Source organism: Condylostylus longicornis, unplaced genomic scaffold, assembly GCF_029603195.1.
Source record: "Condylostylus longicornis isolate FDR11 unplaced genomic scaffold, ASM2960319v2 ptg000004l, whole genome shotgun sequence".
NCBI classification, from domain to species: Eukaryota; Metazoa; Arthropoda; class Insecta; order Diptera; family Dolichopodidae; genus Condylostylus; species Condylostylus longicornis.
Window position 1 is genome coordinate 19,520,594 of NW_026577973.1, and position 24,692 is coordinate 19,545,285.

Below are 24,692 nucleotides of genomic sequence, written 5' to 3' on the forward strand. Positions count from 1 at the left end.
ATGAAAACAAAATTAAAAAGTAAGAACACTATTGACTATATTAAAGGTAAGTATATGCATGTAAAAGTAAGTATACATATACTTATGTATATGTACAAATTTGAATAAAATTTAAAAAATGTGGTCATGAAACTCATGATTTCCAAAATACATTAATCTTTAAATATTTCAAAGGTTTGTGATAGTGATTAATTTGAAGAGTCAATTTGACAGCTTGACTTTGATTGTATTTTGGTTTTTGTTTTAGTAGAAGAAGTTATTTTCTGACCTTTTTTGAGTTTATATAATTTTAAACTGTTTGTGCTTCGGAAACAGTATAATTGGTCAAAAACACGCCTTTCCACGGTTTAAAAATTTATTCTAAAGAAATAATACTTTTGTAAGCACATGGACAGACAGGGTTAAACTAATAAGTAATTATTTTTTCAAATTGTTTTAGAAATGTACCAAAAACTAGTTATCAGAAAGTATATACGAGGGCTGTCCCAGAATTAAGTAGCCTAACCAAGAAAACAAAAACATTTTGAAAAAAAAAAATAACCCTGGCACAAAAGCCAGGCTTATTTTGTTTTTTTTTTTTCTTTTCAGATTACCGACAATAGTGAAGCTTTTCAGTAAATTTTTAATTATGAATAAAATTGGTCTCGTATATTACAGTAACATTGTACAAGTAAATATTTCTCTCTGACCACTACAATAATACTAGCAGTTTTTTGTTTTTAATATATACTAAGGTGCAAAGAATTATTTGTATCTGTGAGATATAACGTGAATTGAAACGAAAGAAAATAACAATACGCTATGAATTATACGAGTACATTTATGTACATACAAACATATATATGCATGCATATGTATATTTACCTAAATTTCTTTTATGAATATGCAACGAACATTTTGTGAATTTGGATGGTATTGAAAATATGCAGACGTAAATGCATATGAATACAAACGGTATTAATTTTTATATGTATATATATATATATATATATATATATATATATATATATATATATATTTCGTATAATTAAGTTTATTATAAAACAACATACATATTTATATAAAAAATTGACTTCTGTAAGGAAATTTGAGTATGTTTAACAGCAAGAGAATGTAAAAGAATTTAGTGAAAGTGCCGCCATTATAGAAATATTATAGGGGGAGGTGTTGATATTGCGCAATGAAAAATTATTTTTCAAATTATTTTTATTTAAACAGCCTTTTGAAACCAGCCTCCAGTTATTGCATAGGTATTGGTTGAATTTTGGAAAAGCAAAAAAAAAAAAAAGAAAAAAAAAACATTTTTCTACTGATAATAAGGATGTGAACCAAAAAATTTAGTTAAGGATGTACGTTCGGTCGAATTACAAGTATATTTAAAATAATATAAAATTAAATTATGCTTTGAAGTAATTGAAAAGAAGTAACATTTTTAACTGTACAATATACGATATAAATGATTTTTTAAAAGAAAATTTAAGAAAATTTTTCAAAAATAGAAAAATTAATTGAATAAAAATTAAAAAAACTTCTGATAAACCACTGATAATTTTGAAATAATATTGTATATGTATAATTAATCAATGAAATTTTTTTACATACCCATACAAAATTGATGCTTCGTACAAAAAGGATTATGCGGATATATAAATATAATGTATGTATGAATATACAAAAAAATACATACATATAAAAAAAAATAAATCATATTACATGTAATAATTGAATTATGGATGACCTTAAGGATTATCATCAACATCATCAGATGGATAACGATAAAATTGTAAGGATTATTTTAAATCAAATAAATATATGGACATTGTTATATCTACACACAAATATTACATATGAGTATGGGGTTTTATATAAAGATATATGAATCCTTTTGGATAAATTTAATTTTTTTTTTTAGTTTTTGTTTCACGAATTATATTAGTATAATTAAATTTTATATTTCGAAAAATTTAAGAAGCGCAGACATATTTTCATTATGTATATAATGTATAGTTTCATAGCATATTTGGACGTATTATGTTATCATAGTGTAAGAGTTAGAGGTTATTCTACAGATATAAGGGCTTTATTTAATATCAAGAGTTTGAAACTCTTGAAAATAGTATGAAAATACAAAATAATTTCCAAATGGCTTTTAAAACATATAGTTTGGATGTTTTGGTCCTCCTATATGCTATAATAGTTGTGATGAAATCTTCTTTATTAAGGACACTTTAATTTAGATATAATTACAAATTCAATTTTTTTAAATACTTCTTAAAGCCTATAGAAAATGTACATTAAATTAATTTTCAATAATTTGTAAATAATATCTAGCATATTTTTGGCCAAAGAGTATAATTATAGTTTTGTGCACCGATATTTGCAGGAGAATTGCGTACACTCATATTATTCTTTCTAAATTCGTTACATATTATTCATAATAAATTAATTGCCTTTTTAATAATATTAATATATCTTTGTTTCTGAAATAAGTGACAATTTTGTAAATTTTATAGAATACTATATTAATTCTTTGAATAACACAAAAATTCTAGAATGTACTTAATAATAGTATTTATGTTGGTATACATTCAATATACAAAATACAATACAAAAGAGTCTAATTGTTCAAAATTCACTACATTCCTGCGAATATCTACATGATCAATTCCAAATTTTTTCGATATCCATTAAATTTTCAGAGATCTCCAGGAACATTCTAGAACTTAGCGAGTCTATTCTAATTAAAAACGAAAAAAAATTGGAGTTGACCTTGTCAACTCTGTGATACCCGTACGAATTTGTTATCCTATGTGCGAATAAAGATGCCATAACTGACTATGGGACAGACTATGACTTTAAGTTGCCGTATATTAATTTAAGCAAAATTTCAGTACAATGTATTTTTCAAAATACTGTGTGTGCCAAACTACTGTTGAAGTTGTATGGCAGCTACAAGAAAGAGCCAAGAAATTTTAACGAATTTTATCAAACACATCGGCCCTACTAATATATTTGCGTGTGTGAAATTTCAATACCACAGCTTTTATAGTTTCTGAGATATAGCCAAATAACTTTGGAAGTTGTACGACAGCTACCAGAAGAAGCCAAGCAATTTCAACGACTTTTATCAAACACATTGGCCCTACTAATATATTCGTTTGTGTGAAATTTCAATACCATAGCTTTTATAGTTTCTGAGATATAGTCAAATAACTTTTGAAGTTGTATGACAGGTACCAGAAGAAGCCAAGTAATTTCAACGACTTTTATGAAACACATTGGCCCTAGTAATATATTCGTTTCTGTGAAATTTCAATACCACAGCTTTTATAGTTTCTGAGACATAGCCAAATAAATTTTTAAGTTGTATGGCAGATACCCGAACTGTTGCCCCGATCATGTCCAATTTAAATAGGGTTCTGGAACTTATTACAATAAATCATTTGGGAAAATTTGGTGAATTTAGCTCAATTAGTTTTTGAGTTATCGTTGGGACGGACGGGCGGACAGACAAAGCTAAATCAACTCAGAATTTGACGCTGATCAAAAACATACACTTATTTCTTAGCGTTACAAACGGTAAGGCAAATTTAGTACACCTTTCGAACATACGTTCGTACGGGTATAATGAAATATTGTTCCGTTTGGATTTAAAGTATGCAAAAATTCGTTTAAGTGGTTATTGCTTTATATAGAATATTTATTTTCCTATCTAACATAAGTTTCAATTTCAACTATTGGTATTATTATTGTTTTGGAAATAAAAGAGTTTTGAAATTGCAATTGGGTCACTTTCAAAATTAACCATTCAGTACAATTACTAGTATATATGATATACTTAAGTATATAGAGTATGTACTTTTCAAAATTCTTAAATAATTTCTGCACCTAAATTTTAAAATTAATTAAAAATTGAACTGATTGTTACTCGTCAATCCAAGTAAAAAAATTTAATTTCGAATATCAAGCTCAAAAATAATTTTAAAAGTGAAATTTTTGAATTTATCAATTAAGATTAAATATCCTTAGCTAACTTAAAAGTTAACTCCTTTTCACTATCAGCATATGGTTTTGTTTCGTCTTTGTCAATTATTCTTAATAAGTTTATTTAGTACTGCTACATATTATTCCATCCTGCTATTGTTGTTTATTTGGTTATCTAATGGTTAAATTTGACAAATAACTACAAATATTTTGTAGTTTTGTACCTGACGCTTTCTCTGTACTAAAATAAGGATGAAACTCAATAAATTAATTTTTGAGCTGTAGTGAACTGCTGAACAAGCATTGAAAACTTATTTGAAAAAATGCCAATCATTTGGTTGCTTTACGTGAACAATTTTTTTATAAAATAAAAATAAATATTTTGAATGTTTTTGGTGTGAAATGAATTTAGAATTTTTAAAAATTCGTTGTATAAATCGATTTTGTTTTTTAATTTAATACGAAAAATCTTATAGGAACGGGCATTGAATTTTATTGAATAACGCGACTCTTGCCTTGATACGCATAATAGGTTTTTAAAAAATCTACGACTTTTTGAATTTATATATGTTTGTATGGCTTACTAAATATCAAGTTTCCAAATTAGGCAGATGAAAAAGATTCTGTTATTTCTTTTTCAAAATATTAAGGATTATCATCAAAAACTGATTGATTAACATCAGTTGACAGGATTTTTAGCACTTTTCCAAAAAAATTAATAAAAAAGTGCTTATTAGTTTCACTCTGTCCGTCCGTCCGTGTGTCTGTTTACAAAACTTCTACACTCTTGTAGATAGAAAGCTGAAATTTTAAATGTACATAGATTTTTACTAGAAACTTCTCCCCCCTCTGAAAGGTATACCCCCTAAAATCCCTAAAAATGGCATTTTTCAACTATTTATTGGAGTAGACATTCCTAAAATTTAGCAAACGCAGAAAAATAATGACTTTCTTCTTTTACCGCAGCATACTGTACCTGAACTTTAAAAAAGCAAAATGGCCATTAAAATTTACCGTTATATAAAATCCGTTTTTTTTTAATTTTTGATGTTGTTTTTCTTCTAAACCCCAGGTTGTGTACGCTGAAATTTTATCAGCTTTTAGGCAATAATAAATAGTTCATTTCGTTAAAGAAAATTTTTTTCCATCTCCACGCCCTCTCAAGTTATCGCCTCTTGAAATTTGTAAAATTTGAATTTTTGACGCCCTATACTTCTGAAACCACAAGTTTCTCTAAATTTCTATAAACGCAAAAAGCTAACGGTAAATTCCATAATATTAAAAAATATAATTATTTTTCTTAACTCACGCAATTAATCCTTAAAATCGAGCATTATGTTAACACCTCTTTAAATTAATTTGTGATTTACTTCAAAGACTGCATAAATCCTTCATCCTAAATATATGCAATCCTAGAAATAGTTTCGTATATGAATGAAAACAATTTTAATAGTGTGGTAGGTATACAATAGACGGTATTTAAAAGTAATATTATCACTTGCTGAAGGGAAAAGTGCTACAATACAAACCATTGGTTTGACTCAACTTTATTAAATAACTGTCTTAATTTACTATAATATAGATTGATCCTGTCTATATTTCTGTTTCCAGTTTTTAGGTTACATATAGTTAGTCTATGGTAAGTCTATTCGAAATATTGCCTATATTGTTCCATTTTTTCTTAGGTAAATTCTATGTGTAAATATAAAGCGAGATTTTATTTATAATAATTTAATTAATAAAAGTATTTAGGCGCAAAATATCTAGGACTTCTATCGAAAACCCTCTATCCCACATTTCATAAATTTTGAAACAATTTGAGGAAAATTCGGAAATACTATTTCTCTTACTACCGTTGTTTTCAAATATGTATAAAAATACTTTATTTTTCGAAATATTTCAAAATTACCAGCAATGAGAATTTCGCATTAGGTTTTTTTCTAAAATAATAACAAATTATTTTAAAATATTTCTTACAATGGATTGAGGATTTTCCTCATAAGCTTTTGATATATGTTTTGTTATATTTATTTCCCGTTGTTTTCTAAAGTGTAACCTTTTTTAATTTATCCCTTTTTCTCTTTTTTAAACCATAATAGTTATTGACTGCAGTCAAAATTGTAATACAATAAGAGTGAAGATAACAGTAATTAGAAGTGCATTGTGAGAAAGTTCTGAAAATATCAACTTAAATTATATAGGATGGCTACAGTTGCTTTTTTGTTAAGCTTTTTGAGTAAATTTGCTAACATTGTTAAGTATTCCCCAATTTCAGTTTAGGAACTTAAATTTAGACTCACATTACGTTTAATTTGTACGCGAAAATTTTGAAACCAGAAGTGCCAAATTTAGCCAAAAGAAAATATAAAGGTTTTTCTATTTGCATCCCTGATATTTAGTGTGTTTATGAGGTGATTTCAGGCTCATTATACACCGCACTTTGTTCATTATAAGTCAGCTTTTGCAAAGTCTTTCTTGCACAACTTTGTCTTTGCTTGATAACATTGAAAATTTCACAAATTTACTGCAGTGATTTGTTTAACGTAATTAGGTTGTAACATGTTGTCAAACTCAATAAGTTGAACTCAAATAATTTAAGTTAAGTGCGCCAATACTGTTTTCTTGATCCAAATTTTATAATTTTTTGAAGACCTACGGTAATAGTTATTCAATGAATTTGTAAACTAACCTGCATTTTGTAAAACATGCTTTATTTTTCGCCAGATTTGCTGTTTTGCAAAATAAGTTATGTAAGAAGTTAGATCTTCCAAACAAAATTACCTAATCTAGAAAACTGAAATTAAGAGTGCGTAATTAAATAATGTTTATAAAAAAGATAAACTTAAAAGTAAGGACAACCTTTAATTTAATCGTCAAGGAATATAACAGAAAACCGTAGGTATCCAATTTATTTTCATCTTGTACTTATGTTTATTGGAATATAATTGCATCTTCTTTGTTCTAAGGTATTATCAAAAACAATGGGAGATTTCTCCCACACGTACATTTTTTTGTAATTTCCTTATCTAAACTTATTTTGGTTAAACTAATATTTTCAGATAGTAGATTAGGCAACGAGAACGATTCCAAGCTTTACATGGAAACTATTCAAGTATCTTTTATTAACAAAATTAATATAAAAACTAAGCTCAGGGGCGCAATATTTAATCAGAAACTCATTTTAATGTATTTAGGAGTTGCTTTAATCAAATGTAGTCCTGTAGGTGCTTCTATTATAGTTTGTTGTTTCTTTGGTTTATTATATAGAAAAATGTGAATTTACTATTACTATAAGACAATAAAATTAGAAAAATAAAAAAAACTTTTGATTTCACAAAGATCTTTTCTAATTTGTCTAAAAGATTTAACTATGAAAGCAACACCTTGCTAAAATGAATAAAATAAACAAAGTAAAACATTTATTAAGGTAAAAACAAACCTAATAAAATTTTGTTCAATAATTATAGATAATTAGAAATTGCGTAAAACATTTATTCTAACAACAAATGATAAAAAAAGATGTGACAAAACTTCACATTTTCACTTTTTTTTTTTTGCTTTACGTCCTTCTACTTTTCTTATTCATCTACTCGTTTATGTAACAATCATAGGGTGCAATTTTCTCATTAGATAATTGAATTCGCATTTCATAAATTGAAAAAAAATATTTGCCCTGTCAATAACACAATTAAAATGTGTTATACAAGCAGACTACAATCACAATAACCACAATTGAATGTCATAATAATAAAAATAAAGAAAATTTTTCCTCTCTTACGTATATTTATGTATATTTAAATGTGTAAATGTCATTTAATAGTACAACACCTTAATAAACTAATTTAAAACTAAAGAAGAAACAAAAATTCAAAAGATAAATAAAATGTCCTTTGTATGTGAATTTTCCTTTATTCCAGACATTTGTTTGTTCTTTAAATGTGAAATAAAGTTGAAATTTACCGTTATTGTTTTACTTTGTTTAAATTTATAAAGAAGAATCTTTAAAAAAGTCAAGGATATTAAATAGAAATTAATGTAAATCCAAAAAAGAGAAAAAAAAAAACAGAAGAGAACCAAAAAAATAACAGCGTTATTTTAAAGGTTATATGAGGGTTTAATTTCTTTCAATAATATTTTTTTTAAATGATTGTATCCTTGTTTAAAGTATTTATGATTTGGTGCTAATGACAATTGAGAACTGAAGAAATTTCAAAACACAAAATGTTAAAAAATTCAATTTAACAACCACAAAATTAAACAATTATAGACTGCATTGCATGTGTGAAATAAGGAAGGCATTGTAATCGTTCTAAATTTAAAATGTTGATTTTGTAGCGGAAATAGACTTTTCCATTATGATAGAGGAACGTTAAATAAATTATTTTTAATTAGATTTCGGTTTTTCGATATTCTTTTGAATTTCAGTTTTTACTTACAAGATTTCTTCTTTTGTTGGACATTTAGAAAATGGAATATCTAAGAAAATTATTAACGAAACTTCTAAAAATCAAACAATTGAGTTCTGCTTGGCTATATAAGACTTTCTTGCTTTTCAGAAAAATTGTGTAGAAAAATGTGAACAATAAGAGTAAAATTAATGCATATATATTTTTCGAAAAATATTAAGGAGAAATGCAGATTGGATAATCGCGTATGAAATCCTTTCGCTAAACTAACAAGAATTGGTTTACTGAGACATCGGAGTATTATTCAGAATATGCAATGTGCATATTCTCGGTTATATGTTGTTCCTATAAGTTTTGTTTTTACTTTTTGGTTTTATATACCCTATGATTTTCACTTGTTTTAATGTTTTCTTTCTTGAGGAATATGGGAAATTTTTTCATTTCCTTTAAGGAAAACCTTAAAACATTTTGATTTTCTTTTTATAAATTTGCCAAATTGATTACATCCTTTATGATTTTGGTATGTGTATATTGTTTATTTGTTTCCCTATGTAAAGTAAAAATGCGTAAAAAAGAAATTTAAGTTATCTTTAAGAATAAAAACCTTTGAATTCAAAAGTGATTGTTTAAAGCAAGAATTTTTTATTCAGTGTTACCTTAAAATATAAAGACATTTGCTTAAAATATAGTTTTAATGTGCATGTGGGCTAAATTAAGTTATGTAAAGAGAAATTCAATAACCATAAATGACTTTTTAAATGTCTGTTATATTTTATATATATTTGTAATAATGTGTATAACTTACTGACTCACGTGTCAAAGATTGTGGGTGCTTTCAATTCCGATATTGACTTTCTTCAATTCCAAAGTAGTTTCGACTGTCCTGTTGTGTATTCATATGGAAAAGTCTTTTGGAAGAGCCTTAAACAAAATAAATGAAATACAGTTATGCGTTGTTTAGAACAGGTAAACGAAAAACAGGTAACAGACAGGTAAACGAAAAATACATCAGCAATCTAAATGTTTCCGATTTAGACACAAGTTACTAGTCTCTCTAATTTGGTTCCTTCAAATATTTTTTAATTAATTATCATTTCGCTCTAATGTGAATATGTCATTTCTATATGTTTAGGAATATTCAGCAAATCATAATCTTAATGGGGGCAATAATATTCATTCAACAAATCCACTTCATACAGTGACATCAGTAGCAACGACAGAAGCAACAAATACAAATAGCTTATTGAATGTAACAAACGAATTGCAGTCAACATCATCATCTCTGCCATCATCATCATCATCAACATCATCATTTCAACCTATACAAGGAGTTAATAAAAAAAATACATCTGTTTTAAATGGAAATTTATTATTAGATACATCAAGTTTATTACCTTCAACAACAGTTCAATTACCTCCACCTCCTTTAACAACATCAATTCAATTAGGTGCAACACCATCTTCACCACCTCTTCCATCATTATCATCTAATAGTTTAATTGTAACAACAGCTTCAACACTTTCAACAACTGGAATAGTTTCTTCAATGTCACCCACAAATGGTTTGTTATTCTGTTTGTTAAATTTTAAAAGACAAAAATCAATATTGATATTAATTGAAAATTTTTCCTATTAGATTCTCAAAGGTTAACAGAAACTCAACATTGGTATCATCATCATCACCATCATCATCCGCATCCGCACACACATCATACACATCATTCCCATCATCATCATCATCCTCATAATCATTTACATCCACATCAATTAGAGGAACAAAATTTTCTAGTTTTCGGAACTAATCCAAATTCTAATAAATTACACGATTGTTCTGATGGAGATTATTTTAACACAAGGTACAACGGTAAGCTAAAAATAATAAATTAACATTTTTATTTACAATTATAATTAATGAAATACATAAAAATATAATCAAATTTTAATTACATACAGACATTCAATTGACATTATACCATATCAGTAGATATATTGTTTATATGTAAAATAAATTTTTAAGATCTCAAAACAAAAGTAATGCTTCTTTAAAAAATTGGCAAAGGGTATGAAATTTTTAACCCCCATACAAAATTTGTGTTCATACTATAATAAGACAACCCATGGTTTATCTTGTTAAGCATAATATTATTGACTTATTATCAGCTACACGGTACTCTAAAGTAAATTTAAAAGTGTGTATACATTTCTATATATAAACATATATATACATAACATATATATGCATTTGTAACAAAATTACAACACAATTATTAGCATTAAATCATGTTTGAGGAAAAATCACTCCTGGGCATTTTTCATTGAAAAGAACAAGTCGATTTTTATTTTGATTTATTTTTTAATATTAAGAGGAAAAATATTTATTCTTTGATTGTTTATATTTCGTTATTGTTTTAAAAAATTTAATTTGCCAATATTTATTTATTGATTTAATTAAATTTTTAATAATAAATAAATTTCATCACTTTCAATATTTTAATAAAATTTATTTTGTTCTTTATATTAATTGTGTGTATTTAAAAAAACAATAGTTTATAATAAGTAAAATGAATGAGAAACGAGAAAAAATAGAGTTGACCTTATCAACTCTGTGATACCCGTACAAATTTGTTAACCTATGTGCGAATAAATATGCCATAACTGACTATGGGACAGACTATGAATTTAAGTTGCCGTATTACCATATTAATTTATGCAAAATTTCAGTACTGTTTTTTAAAATACTGTGTGTGCCAAACTACTATAGAAGTTGAATTGCAGCTACCAGAAAGACCCAAGAAATTTTAACGAATTTAACAAGCAACTCGGCCCTACTAATATATTCGCTTGTGTGAAATATCAATATTACAACTTTTATAGTTTCTGAGATATAGTCAAATAACTTTTGAAGTTCTGCGACAGCTACCAGAAGAAGCCAAGCAATTTCAACGAGTTTTATGAGACACATTAGCCATACTAAAATATTTGCTTGCACCAAATTTCAATACCACAGCTTTTATAGTTTCTGACATAAAGTCAAATGAATTTGGAAGTTGTATGGCAGCTACCCGAACAGGTTCCCCGATCAAGTCCAATTTAAATAGGGTTCTGGCACTTACTACAATAAATCATTTCCGAAAGTTTGGTGAACTTAGCTCTATTAGTTTTTGAGTTATCCTTCGGACGGGCTGACGAACGGACGGACTAAATCAACTCAGAATTCGACGCTGATCAAAAACAGACACTTGAGTCTATATTTAAGACCGTTATTTCTTGGCGTAACAAACGGTAAGGCAAATTTAGTATACCCTTCGAACATACGTTCATATGGGTATAAAAATAGAACAGGGCTGCAGTTTTACAATTTCATAAAGTAGTCGATTTTGCACAAAAAAATGGAGGTTTTGAGTTTAAAAGGGAATTCCGATATTCTCGTACTATAAAATATTTTTTATGCTTACTAATATTCTGATACTGGTACTTAATTATGTTTAATTCGTTGCACATCTCTCTAAAAGATATACAACATAATAATATTTTAACCTTCGTTAGTCATTACGAGTACCTTAGTTAAAAGGTAAAGGAGCAAACAATTTCACCTTTTATCCCTTTTTTTAATTTAAAGTTCCTTCCAAAGTAGGAATTTCACTATTAAACCAATTTCGACGAGTTTTTACAAATCAAAAATTTTGGCTTTTTTCAGAAATCTGAGAAATTATGGCAAAATGCAGGAATCCTATACGGCACAAGATATGGAGTTGATTTCCTTTTCATAAAATGCTGTCATTTTACAAACATGTTAAATTATATAATATTGAAAAAGTCAAACGCTATTCAAGGTTAATTTTTTTTGGAATTTTACTGCTTGAATTTACTGGATTATTTTTATTGCATATCGCAGAAAATATTGATTTTTCTATATTAAATCACATTCAAACACAAAATTCATGCTAAAAACTAAAAAGAAAAACTTCACGTATAAATTGTGAATTGAAAAATATGCTTAAAAGGTGTAAAAGTTTAACGGAGCCAAGAGCTCCATTTGGAGCCCAAACAAGAGCCTTGATATCAATCCCGTCCGGATTGATTATGTTTGAGGTTGAGTACAACATCATACTATTTTGAGTATTTATTTATTTGTTTATTGCTCTTGCTACTATCCTATTACACGAAATTCGAGCAGTATAAATAGTTTCAACATATTATATACCTCTTATTATCAAATTATTTTTTAAACTTTACAACAACTACCGAAATCAACCTACCTCTTTGAATAATTTCTTAAAATTACCATAAGGGCTCAAACAGACCACTAGCCTGATCAAATGTAAAAACGTACAGTTATAATTAAATCCATTGAACCTTTTCTATTCAGCAAAATTCACAATTTTCAGCAGAACTGATCATTCTGTTTTCCATTAAGATAAGTTCAATAAGTTCGAATTAACTTTTTAGCGAATTATCTTGTACAATTTATGAAGAATTGTGTATCACTTTTAAATTTAATTCTTATCATGTTATAAAATCTTTTATTTACACATTTAATTGATCATTTTATAAAATTAAATTTTATCTTTAAATCTTTGTACATTTTGTATGTTTGTGTTAATCAGTACCATAATTTATCGGTTATGTGAAGTATGAGAGAGAAAATTATTAGTAGTATAAGAATAAATTCGAAGTGACTCATATACTCCTATACAATAAAGTAGTTGTTTTGCACTGTGAAATGCACAAATTAGTCAAATACTTAAATTATACATATGTATGTTATTTAAAACAAAAAAACAAGTTCAGATTTGCAGCTCAGTGATATTTCAATATGTTTTACATAGGTATCTATAAATACCAAAATAAATACGAGTTATGTCAAACAAAACTTTTAAATTTTAAATTGAATTTTAATAATATCTTTGTAGTAAATTTAATTTCTAAAACAGCTTTAATTTATGTAAATATCAAATATTGAAATAATTGTATTTCAAAAAGAAAGCATATTATGCCAAAATATTGCAAAATATAAAAAAAATTGAAAACTTTATTAAAAGTTATATAGGATTAAATACGCAGTGTCAAGAAAAAGGTTATCAAAAACAGATTCAATATTCTCATACGAATTTAAATTGCGAGTTTTTGATCTTAACTCAATAAGTTTATATTATATAATAAGAGAAAAATTTTTTCCTTAAGATTTTTATTTGCTTGTTCTTTTATTCATTAATCTTTATACTATTACAAGTAAATAATATAATTTTCCTATATTACATTTTCCTTAACTATAAAAATATTAAAAAGGAAAATAAATGATCATTGCTGTTTAATACAAATATTTAATCATTCATCTACATCAACACAGTCATCATCATCATTGTCATCATTGTGAGTTTCAAATACAAATTTTTTCCTTTTTAACCATTTTTTTTTTTTAAGAAATTTCTATCATGTGAAATAAAGAAATACAAGACAAATTTTCATTACTGATATTTTAAAAATAGGTTTACTACACAAAATAATAATTTGTTCTGATTTTATCTTACCGATAACTCCTCAGCTGGATAAGAACAAACAGCAAAATTATTTATCTTTATTGTAAACATATTGCTTTTTATAAATATTTTCAATATTTTATTATTCATAAAAGAAAAATTAAGAAAAAAAAGGCAAAATCACAAACCAGATTTACCGTAATATCTACTATTATATTATGATGATAATAATGATAATAACTACCACCGCCCATAACTTGAAATCCTTAAAAAATAACATTTTTACTTATTTTTAACAAATACACATGCACACATAAAATTCTTTATACAAACATAATATATGTATACTATTTTAACATTATATAATGTATGTGAATATTATGTTTTTTTCTATATATATTAATAATGCATTGCAAACAAAAAAAAACCATATTGTTAGTAAAAGGGATTCGTAGTGAAAGAACTTCATCTTTTTTCGACATACCCGCTGCGACTCATCCATACTGTTATAGGTAAGTGAACTTGTACTATTTTGATGAAATACGGTTATACATAACGTATATATACTTATATTATTTTTTTATTATACCAGGCTTTTTGATTTTTGTTTCTACCTTTTTGAAAAATTTATTTACTCTTTAATTTTTATGGTATTTTAATTTAAGGTAAATGTGTCTATATTAAAAAAGTGTAATATTTTAACAACAATTGCATCATATTGCTCATATTCAGTTTATAAGACACAATGTATATCGAAAAAAAAATGATAAATATTTTTATTATTCTCAATAAAAATCAAGTTATGTGAGAAGCATAAGTTCGAGACACAGATCAGCACTTAACGGGCGTCCCTATACGGGTATCGTTCTAATAGTGCTCATAAATGTCATTTAAGTATTTTAAATTGAATAAATGTATTTACAGTCATATCTGGATATATGAATTTTAAAGCAATTAAACTTCACGCACGCACTTTAAAAATCCCGCTTAAGGGTAAAATTGTACAAATAAAACGCTTAAAATAACAAATAAATATTTTTATTTTAGGCGCTTTTCCAAAAATTTGAAAGAAAGTGCTTATTAGTTTGACTGTAAACGTCCTTCGGTCCATTCTATTTACAAAACTTTTTACATCTCATCCTAAGTGTATGCAATGTGTAAAGGTTTTTGATATATGTATGAATGATAGTAATTTTTATATTGTAGGAGATTGTGCTACTTTACAACTCATTTGCTTAACTCAACTTTATTTATAATTCTGTTGATTGAAAAGATGAAACATTTAAACATGCAAGTTGAATCTTGTCTTTGACCACTTCTGGCTCATAAATAAAGTTGAAATTTTCATTGTTTTAATTTTTTCATTGAGAATTGACTTTGCTCCGTGTTTTTTTGACATTCAATCTAAAATTATAAATTTTTTGTATATAGCTATTTCAATATTAGCTAACATTTTCAAATCGAAAAAATTTTATCTCTGATTTTTTAATCCAATTCTAAAAAACATTAGCAAGAGAATAAACTTTAAATATTTGTCATTCCCTATGAAATTTGATAATTGAATAAAAACATCTAATTAAAATGTAATTATTCACAATATAAAAAATTGGAACAAAGAGACATCTATGTCTTTCGACTACAATAAGGAAGAGCAATTCCCAATTCAAAAACGAAACCGAAAATACATTCAAACACACTGTATATAAATACTGTAAATGAATTAAAATTTTTGCATACTATTTAGAAATTGATTTTGTTTCCGGATTTTATTCTTCGTGCGTCTTAAATAAAGGATAGAGAACCAAAAGAGAAACATATTGAATTTGAGAAAATATTTTAAAAGAACTTACCTTACAGTGCTATGCTTAAACATTTTATAATTTTATATAATTTTGCGTTTGTTCTTTAGTTTTTTTTGTAGATTTAAATATATTATCAGAATAAAAAATTTGATTTCCATCCACAGGTTTCCCTCAAATCCAGAAATATTAAAAAAAGAACTAGAGGAGGGTAAGTTTGCTTTTTTTTGCACTTTGTTATATATTTGTTTATTGGCATAAATGCTCATACCCATGCATAAACATACTGTATAGGCAATAGCAATAATTCTATAAAACAGGTGAAATGTTGTACATATGTATGTATGTACATTTTGTAGAAAATTTTACGATAGAATTTTCAATAAAAAGATGAATTTATTGAAATTTATTAACAATCAAAAGTATTAGGTTTTGTTGAATTTAAAAATTGAAAATAGCATTAAATTTAACCTATTATTAAAAATAAAAATTTAATTTATTTTAAAATTGATCTTTTGTGTGAAAATTTTTATATTTTCAAAATAAAAAATTTTAATACAATTTTATAGCATTATATGTGACTTCGTGTAGGAGGTATTTTGTGCAAAATAATTATTTTTCACAATGTATGTATTTATACATATGTGTGTTTATTGCAGTATAATAATTTGATACCATATCAAACTATAAAAATAAAGGTGTATGAAACATTATTAACTTGCAAAAGAATACCGATGTCAAATATTTTATTGGAAATGAATCGAAGAAAATGGGTATATGTACATAGCAATTCTGTAATAATTACCAAAAAATCTAAAACATCTTTCCCATTCGGTTCAAATTACCTAAACCATAACCTTCTTTAGCACCTGCTCTGTTGATTTACGAAACTAATTACTAATTAATTACTAATATTTACACATATGTTTACTTCAAATAGAAAATATTTTTTAAGACCGAATAAAAATAATGTTCTTAATGCAGCCTATTTGTTAGCTTAGTTATTGATTATGAAAACTTACGAACACGAATTTCGTTTATGATTACTTACAAATATGAGAACCAAGTGTAAATGAGGCCAATCAAGTAAATTATGTAATTATATTGAAAACAAATAAAAACGTTTCAGTCGGTATAAACCAACTGAATAATACCCTGCACTTTGACAATCTGAGTTTAAAAATTTGTTTTTGGAATATTTAGAAATAACTTTGATTGCTAAATGGCAATTACTTTAACCTGCCAAACCACTCAATAGAAACTTCACGAATAATATGTCTGACCTGTAAGTGAACACACGACAACCGAGTTTCATTAATCTAGTCTTTATATTTTTTAAATACTTAAAATTAACTTTCGGACTTGAATGGCAGCTAGTCGAAACAGTGCAGCCATTCCATTAAAATTTTCAGAACATATGTTGAGTGTAATTGGACACATCTTTGTAAAATTCGATATAAATATCGCCATATTCTTCTTGAAATATTTAAAAAAGCCTCTTAAGTTGTAATCCGTTGTCCGAATTGTTCTATTTACAATAGCAGCCGTCGTGATATAAAGAAAAAAACTTGGGAAAGTTTGATATCGATTGCATTATTCGTTTTTAAGTTATCGTGCACATGGACGGACGGATGGATTGACATGTCTAAGTCAACGCAGAATTTCACGCTGAGCAAAAATTTATAGATATATGACTATACCAGAGACGACTCCTTCAAGTGGTTACAAACTCCATACCTAAGTGAATTTATCTTTCACGAAGTGCAGGGTATAAACATTTTTTGGAAAACAAAAAATAACAATCTCAATTTTTCGAAAAATTTAAAAAAAAATCAAATTGGGGCAATACAAAATCGACCATATTGTTAAAGTCTTGCATAAGATTATGAAAGTAACATTTGAATATTCACTGAAATTTCTTTTTTGAAGGATAGTAACTATGGCAAAAGACCGAACACGTCCCAAAAGTTAATTCAAACGAAAAAATTTAAATTTCGTGGAAATAAGTGTATAGAAAAACTTGAGATATACGCGTGCACAAACAGACAGACCGAGAAACATACAGAAACACTTCTTTCCAGAAATAGTTTGTTTACTTTTTCCTGGTACTGATAAAGGCATTCCCTCCAAAACTTTATAATGCAAAGTTTGGTGTCATCAAACAACATCCTTTATTATCCAGTCGGTAAAAATCAAATGAAATAAAACAGAATACTTGTCCTTGTGTAGTAAAAATTACATTTTCCTACGCAATTTGCAATGAGTTACCAAACCCCCGTTAGAAGAATGATAAAAAACCTTATAGAAAACTTCTATTATAATTTTTTTTCCCTGAATAATTGTGCTAATGAATACTTTATTTAATAATGTTTCTAAATTCATCCTTTCTTAAAAATATGTACGGATATTTACGCATGCACATACATTATGAATTTTTGATACACGGAACTTTAAGATTTTTTTATATTTTGGATTGAATAACAAAATGATTACTCTTAAGTACTAATGTAAAACATTAAATTAATACCCAGTAAATTAAAATGTCATTAAGATGTTTAATGTTTTACCAACCCCTTTTTAAAATCTCATAATAGGTTTTTTCTCAAGCTTTAAATACTTGGATTTTTAACATTTAACAAAATATGTTCAAAAATATCCCCCTTTTGCTAAAACAAAGAATTACAGGTGTACCATCATTATTTAGACCCATTATACTTTGGACTGAAAAGTCAAATTTCCAGATTTCTTTTTTATACTTTTATAATATTGATTTTGTTTTAAAATTAACCTTTACTCGTCAATGTAAGTAGTTTGAAAACATCCTTTGTCTAATGTTTCTGTAGTTTTTTTTTCATTTTTCACCCTCCTTTTTTATACATAATTAATAAACAAATAACGAAACAATAACAACAATATGCTCTCTAGAGTAAGAACTGAGAAATCCTCATTTTTTTATTTTACTTAACATCTATAGAAAAAATGTTAAATATTTAAAAAAAAATAACAAAAAGAAGAGCAAAAATAAAATTTATACCGTATCGTTCGCTTATTATCAAACAATATGATTCAATCTGTAACAATTCATCATAATAGAATAAATTATTTATACCAAGTTTTTGCATAATCTAATAGGATTTAAAAAGTATCTGAGAGTATTTTATGCTTTATGAGATTGCGAGAATAAAAGGAATAAAATTATGAAGTAAGAAAAGTTGGGAGTTAAGGATGAGACTGAGGAAATTCAGTATACGCTTTTTGATTTTCGAATGAAATTTATTATTTTGGGTTTTATAATAAAAAAAAATCTGATGTGATCAGCACATAACCGACCGCAATGTGTATTGTCTAGTTAAGTGAAAATGTTACAGAATATTATAAAAATGTCTGTTAAATACTTATTTCCAATTTTTAGGACATTAGTAAGTTTATAGTAGAATTTCGCTTTGTGCTACTCGAATTCTTTGAAATGCTCGCTAGTTAGTTTCGGTAACAATCAGAACTCAAATATCAAATTCCACCAATTCGTCCGTAGATATGGTGAAAAATGTAAAATCGGTCCGCAGATCAGTTTTCGAGCCTTGATTTTTCCAAAAAATTTATATGTTCATTGTTTTAATATAAAGAATTAAAATATTAAACTTCAATAAAATCGGTTCATCATTTTTCTTTATATACACAAAAATGTATATTTGGCCCGTAGTAAACGTCCAGTTGCTGACGCTTGATTTCTTCCAAAAGTTAGGAGGGTACGCGGACGGTCGAGCTGAGCTTATATATGAAATTTCAAGTAAATCGGTTGAATATTTTCTTTAAAATGATCAAAAATGCAAAACACGCTCGCTAAAAAGTGCAGTTCCGGAGGCCTGATATATCCCAAAAGTTGATCAATCCGTGCCATTGTCGAAATAAACTTACATATAAAATTTCATCAAAATTGGTTCAGCCGAACTTGAGATACACGCGTGCACACACAGACCGACAGACCGACGGACCGACAGGTTGCTAAAAATAGTTTACTTATACTTCCCTACTATAGAGAAGTGCATTCCCACCGAAAACTCGATATGCAAAATTTGTTGCCATCACATAACCTACCGACCATAATTGTATACACAATACGGTCGGTAATTAACATAAGAGTAAAGAGATCAGTTTGGAAATATTAGAATAAAGGTAAAATCGATAGCAATAAATTTGATTTTTATTTAGAAAACAACGTTTTTTGCAACATAAGTATTTTTCATATTTACCAGTTTAAATTTCGAACTTAAATTTACTATATAGGTTTCAGTAATTCAAAAGATCTTCTATGAAAATATTTGACGGATCGATTCGTAATCTTGATATTTGAATATAATTTTTTAAGATTAAAGAAATGAGTCGTCGGTCTTCTGATTTACGGGAATACAAATTAGTAAACTCGGGTAGATTATAGTGATATTTCAGTATATAAATGAAAACTTTATTTATCTTAAAATGTTAGAACCTTAAATGTTCATGACTTTAAGAAGCGGTGACTTGAAGAGTGGAGTAGTTTTTTTAATAAGACTTACTTGCCCACAAAACTTCAATTTTACATTTTGGAGATTGTTTAGTTTTGTAAACGAAAGAACAAACATATTTTTACCAAATTTTTTTAGGAATGTGGTATAGTACGTATTACATCAATTAACGGTTCAAAATTACTATTAATATATTAAATAAATGCGACATATCATGAAATTTACTATTAAGTTTTTAAGGATATTAAAAGGATATATAAATTTTAAGAAGAGCTTTGCATGGTTTAGATCATTATATTTTTCTAATTTAAATGGGTTTTAACGTTATTATCTAGCCAATATCAAATTTCTACTACCAATACAAGTCGTCTATTATTAAGTGTGATCGTAAATGAATGCAAAAAATCAAACGTGAATTATACTCAAATATCAAGTTTTAGTAAATTTAATATGGTGAAACCGAGCATCGACTGTTTTATGTTATTGTAATGTATTATGAGTTAAAAAAAATTAGATTTTCAAAATTATTATTCAGACCAAATATAGTGTGTACGCAATCAAATTTTTATTTAAAATGAATAAACCATTTAAATCTTCTTAAATCTAATATCAACGAAAGAATTCGTGACATTTTTATTGAAAAAATATTAAAAACACTTTCTAAGAATAAGAGTTAGTTGAAAACCTATATGTGAACGTTTCTTGATTAGACAATAAAACAAATTTCTTCAATAACATAAAGCATTGACGAACCTGTTAAATAAAAAAGAAATTAAATAAACCGCGATTTTTCAAAATTAAAAATTATTCAATAATTTGCATATTTTATTGGAAAATAATAATCTGAAAAATTGTTTTATTAGAATGATGATGCCCTCTAAATAAAATATGAATTGCCTTGTAGGCAGTTTAAATTTTTACCTCCATATTTTGTCCCAGGATTTTTAAATTTTCCATTAATTCACTTTTATTTTTTTTATTAAATATTCTGATTGTACGGCATTTGAGTTACAATATCATTAATTTTTTTCAGAAATTTATTTACAGTTAATATATCTACATATTATAATTTATAATTTTTACTTGAGGATAAATAAAATTTTGTGAATATCTTGTATGATTTTCTGTTTTTAAAGAGAGAGCTTATCAAAGTCACGCATCAACATTACATCTTAATCAACATTATCATCATAAAATTGAATACCCTGATTCGACAACAAATTTAAATCATCATCAAAATTTAACACAAACTATTCCCAGAACTTCACCTTCTGACCTTCACTCATTTTCATCATATAACAATTCGGCGTATGCAGCAGCATTAAGACCAGCCGATTCAACAATTGTAAGTTCTACAGAACCTGAAATTGGTTTTGGTGGTTTATATCCAACTTGTAGTCCAACTTTGAATAGTTCCTTGAATCAAAGGAGAGGTTCATTACAACTTTGGCAATTTTTAGTATCACTTCTAGATGAACCAGCTAGGTAAGTATTAAATTTAAATAAAAAAAAACACGAAACTATATATTTGTTATATTTATAAATAATTTTAAATTTTAGTTCAGGCTGTATAGCATGGACAGGAAAGGGAATGGAATTTAAGTTAATTGAACCAGAAGAAGTTGCACGTCGCTGGGGTATTCAGAAAAATCGTCCTGCTATGAATTACGATAAATTATCAAGGAGTTTAAGATATTATTATGAAAAAGGAATTATGCAAAAAGTTGCTGGAGAAAGATATGTTTATAAATTTGTCTGTGCTCCAGAAGCTCTTTTTAGTATGGCATATGGTCATCATGATAATAATTATACTACAAATAATAATACAAATAGCAGTAGTAGTGGCAATGGCAGTCAACTTCCTAATTCAAATTTGAGTGGTAGTAACATTAATAATAAGTTAAATATAACAACACTGATTGATGAACACCAAAATCAACAGCTTCAACATCCTGATGATTTGTGTGCCACTGGTAAATTGAATTCATTGTATTATAATAATCCATTACATAATAAATTTTAAAGTAAAAGTTTTTTAATATAAGTGAAATTTATTATATTATATTATTAATAATTAATTAAATAAATTGTTTTATTGTAAAATCATGATTGCAAATTAAATTATAATGAAAATTTTTCAAATTTGGTCATATTGTCCAAGTTTTAACGCGACTTAAGGAACAACTATTAGTTTTGTAAGGAAAAGTTATGAAAGCTGTAATTGTTGTACCGTGTAATTGTAGTATCTTGCTGTAATTCAGATTGATGTGGCAGGTCGACTTAACGAAGATCAAAAAATTTGGGGCTGTGTCGGCTAACACTACAAATGCAAGAATTGTTAAGTTTAATCATGCTGAAAAAATCAAGAGAGAGTTATGAGAGTTAATAAAATGACCGCGCTGTTTGCACTGTATTAGATATCGGCGGACTTTTGGGGTAAACGTCCTACTAAAGTGGAAAGTTAAATAAAGCTTTGCCTGAAGAGCTTTAGGTCTAGGAATTAGTTTCTCAGATTTTTTTGCACAAAAATGTTATTTATTTTCAAAGCCAAAAGAACAATTACATTAATTAAAATATTGCCCATCGCTAGTCACTACTTTTCCCAACAACATAAATAATACAACGAATCATAAGAATGTCATGAAAGCAGATGATACTAGCCTTTTGGAAACTTTTAATTCAGTAACAATTATTTGAGTGGAATAAACTTTGAAAAGCATTATCCAGACACAAGAAGAAAATATTAGGGTAAATACGCATTTGATCTTCGTTTAGGAAGCTCAATTAATCGGTGGATAAGTCTTCATGGATTATGCTTTGCGACGGTTATACAATCTTGCAATGTACCTAGTAAAAGTAAACCTGAACTAAATTTTTGTACCGGTGCTTGAAAAACGTCACTCTATTGCTTACTTTGTAATTCATATAAAAATTTTTTTAAATGAGTAACAAAGTTTTTGAATGAATCACAAAATTTGATTTTTTGGAAAATAAAGCTTTTTTTGAACCTTAAATTTGTACATACAGTGTATTTGGTAACTATATCTTCAAATTCATTATGGTTGCGGAAACATATTTGACTTTTTTTAAAACTCTTGTTGAAATTAAGTTTTACAGACTAGATACACACATTTTATCAATATGAACAATTTCTAATTTTAAAATCTTTCGTCTTAATGCGAAGCTTTATTTTTAAATCATTTCTTACTGTTTTATTTACGTCATTTAACAAAATAAGCTTTTATTAAGAGATGGCAACATTCTGTAATTTATTTTCAGATGATATTTCACAACAATGTGGCTGTGAGTCAAAATTAGATTTATAGAAATAGTAGATTAATTATCAAATTAGTAAAATGTGTGAAATATTGATCTATTTCCGTAAAATCGAAACTGCAATAATTCGTGAGTGGTGACACAAAAGAGACAATTATACACACTTTTCCATACGAACATATTGTATAAAATCTCAAAGCATGTGTGCATGTAAATATGTTTGTACGCAGGATAGGATGCAATTATAATACTAGCTCCTTTATTATTATTCTAGCTCCTTTATTACTAAAAGTTGTATACCTACCATTCATAGAATTATGTCTCAAATGCATGTTCGGGATATATTCGAGGCCGGAAGTGTCATTGAGTTACATCAATTTTCCACTGTTTGTATTTGTCGTTATTCATAATTTTTCTTACTATTCTAACTGCCGGGCAGATTATCATCTTTAAAACTATATATTTCTCTTGGAATAAAATTTAGAAACAACTACTTACCCAAATTTTTTCGAAATTAGGAGTTATTGAGGTTTAACTTCTACTTAAAAACAAAAGTTTTACTAATTAACAATTCTTTAAACTATGTCTCGCTTAATACAATATTGATCTCTTTACGCATTTGTCACGTTTGTTTAGGATCAGAAATACTTCATTCTTGGTGTTATATTTGCATTAAGACAGTTATGATTTGATATACCCTTTATAATTTATACTATAGGTAAATAAACTATAAAAATAACACTGAATAATTTGTTTGTGAATTTGTTTTTTACAATTGGAAAATGTGTTTGATTTTCTTTATTAATTTTATTGCATGTTTCATCACATTATTAGGATTCCTTAAGTATCATCGAATTTATTAATAAAACAAGCATAAGAATAAATTATATAAGAGAATTTTAATCAAAACTATTTTATAGATTTTTTTCAAATGTTAAATTTACTTTTTGAATTGATAGAAAAAAAATAAAGAATAAAATCTATAAATTATTAACATTTTCCTATGAATTTCTTTTGTATTTGAAATTCTATAAAATGTAGGAAGTATATATTAATTTGTCATACACATATATACATACATATATATATAAATATAACACAACATAATGTATATAGATATACAAGCAATTTATATGAATTTTCTTACTCTGTCGTACAATGACTGCTTTATTTGTATTCAGTATCATAATTTACGTACAGAATAGTAAGTATGATAAAGCTATTTTAAAACTTGTGGCAATAAAT

At 26.7% G+C, this 24,692-nt stretch overlaps 1 protein-coding gene across 1 annotated transcript; it reads left to right on the forward strand.

The window, feature by feature from the left end:
* Positions 1-23,497, forward strand: LOC129613757 (ETV5-related protein Ets96B). The gene is made up of 8 exons (XM_055527973.1): positions 1-46; positions 9,767-9,952; positions 10,027-10,254; positions 14,310-14,382; positions 15,837-15,880; positions 21,308-21,656; positions 21,732-22,144; positions 23,451-23,497. The coding sequence occupies exons 1-8, from the start codon at positions 1-3 to the stop codon at positions 23,495-23,497; spliced, it is 1,386 nt and encodes a 461-aa protein (XP_055383948.1).
* Positions 23,498-24,692: the final 1,195 nt, after the last annotated feature.

Coding starts and splice junctions, on each gene's coding strand:
- LOC129613757 (XM_055527973.1), top strand. CDS start 1: ATGAAAACAAAATTAAAAAGTAAGAACACTATTGACTATATTAAAG. Junction 9,953..10,026: donor TTCAATGTCACCCACAAATG/GTTTGTTATTCT, acceptor TTTTCCTATTAG/ATTCTCAAAGGTTAACAGAA. Junction 21,657..21,731: donor CTTCTAGATGAACCAGCTAG/GTAAGTATTAAA, acceptor TTTAAATTTTAG/TTCAGGCTGTATAGCATGGA.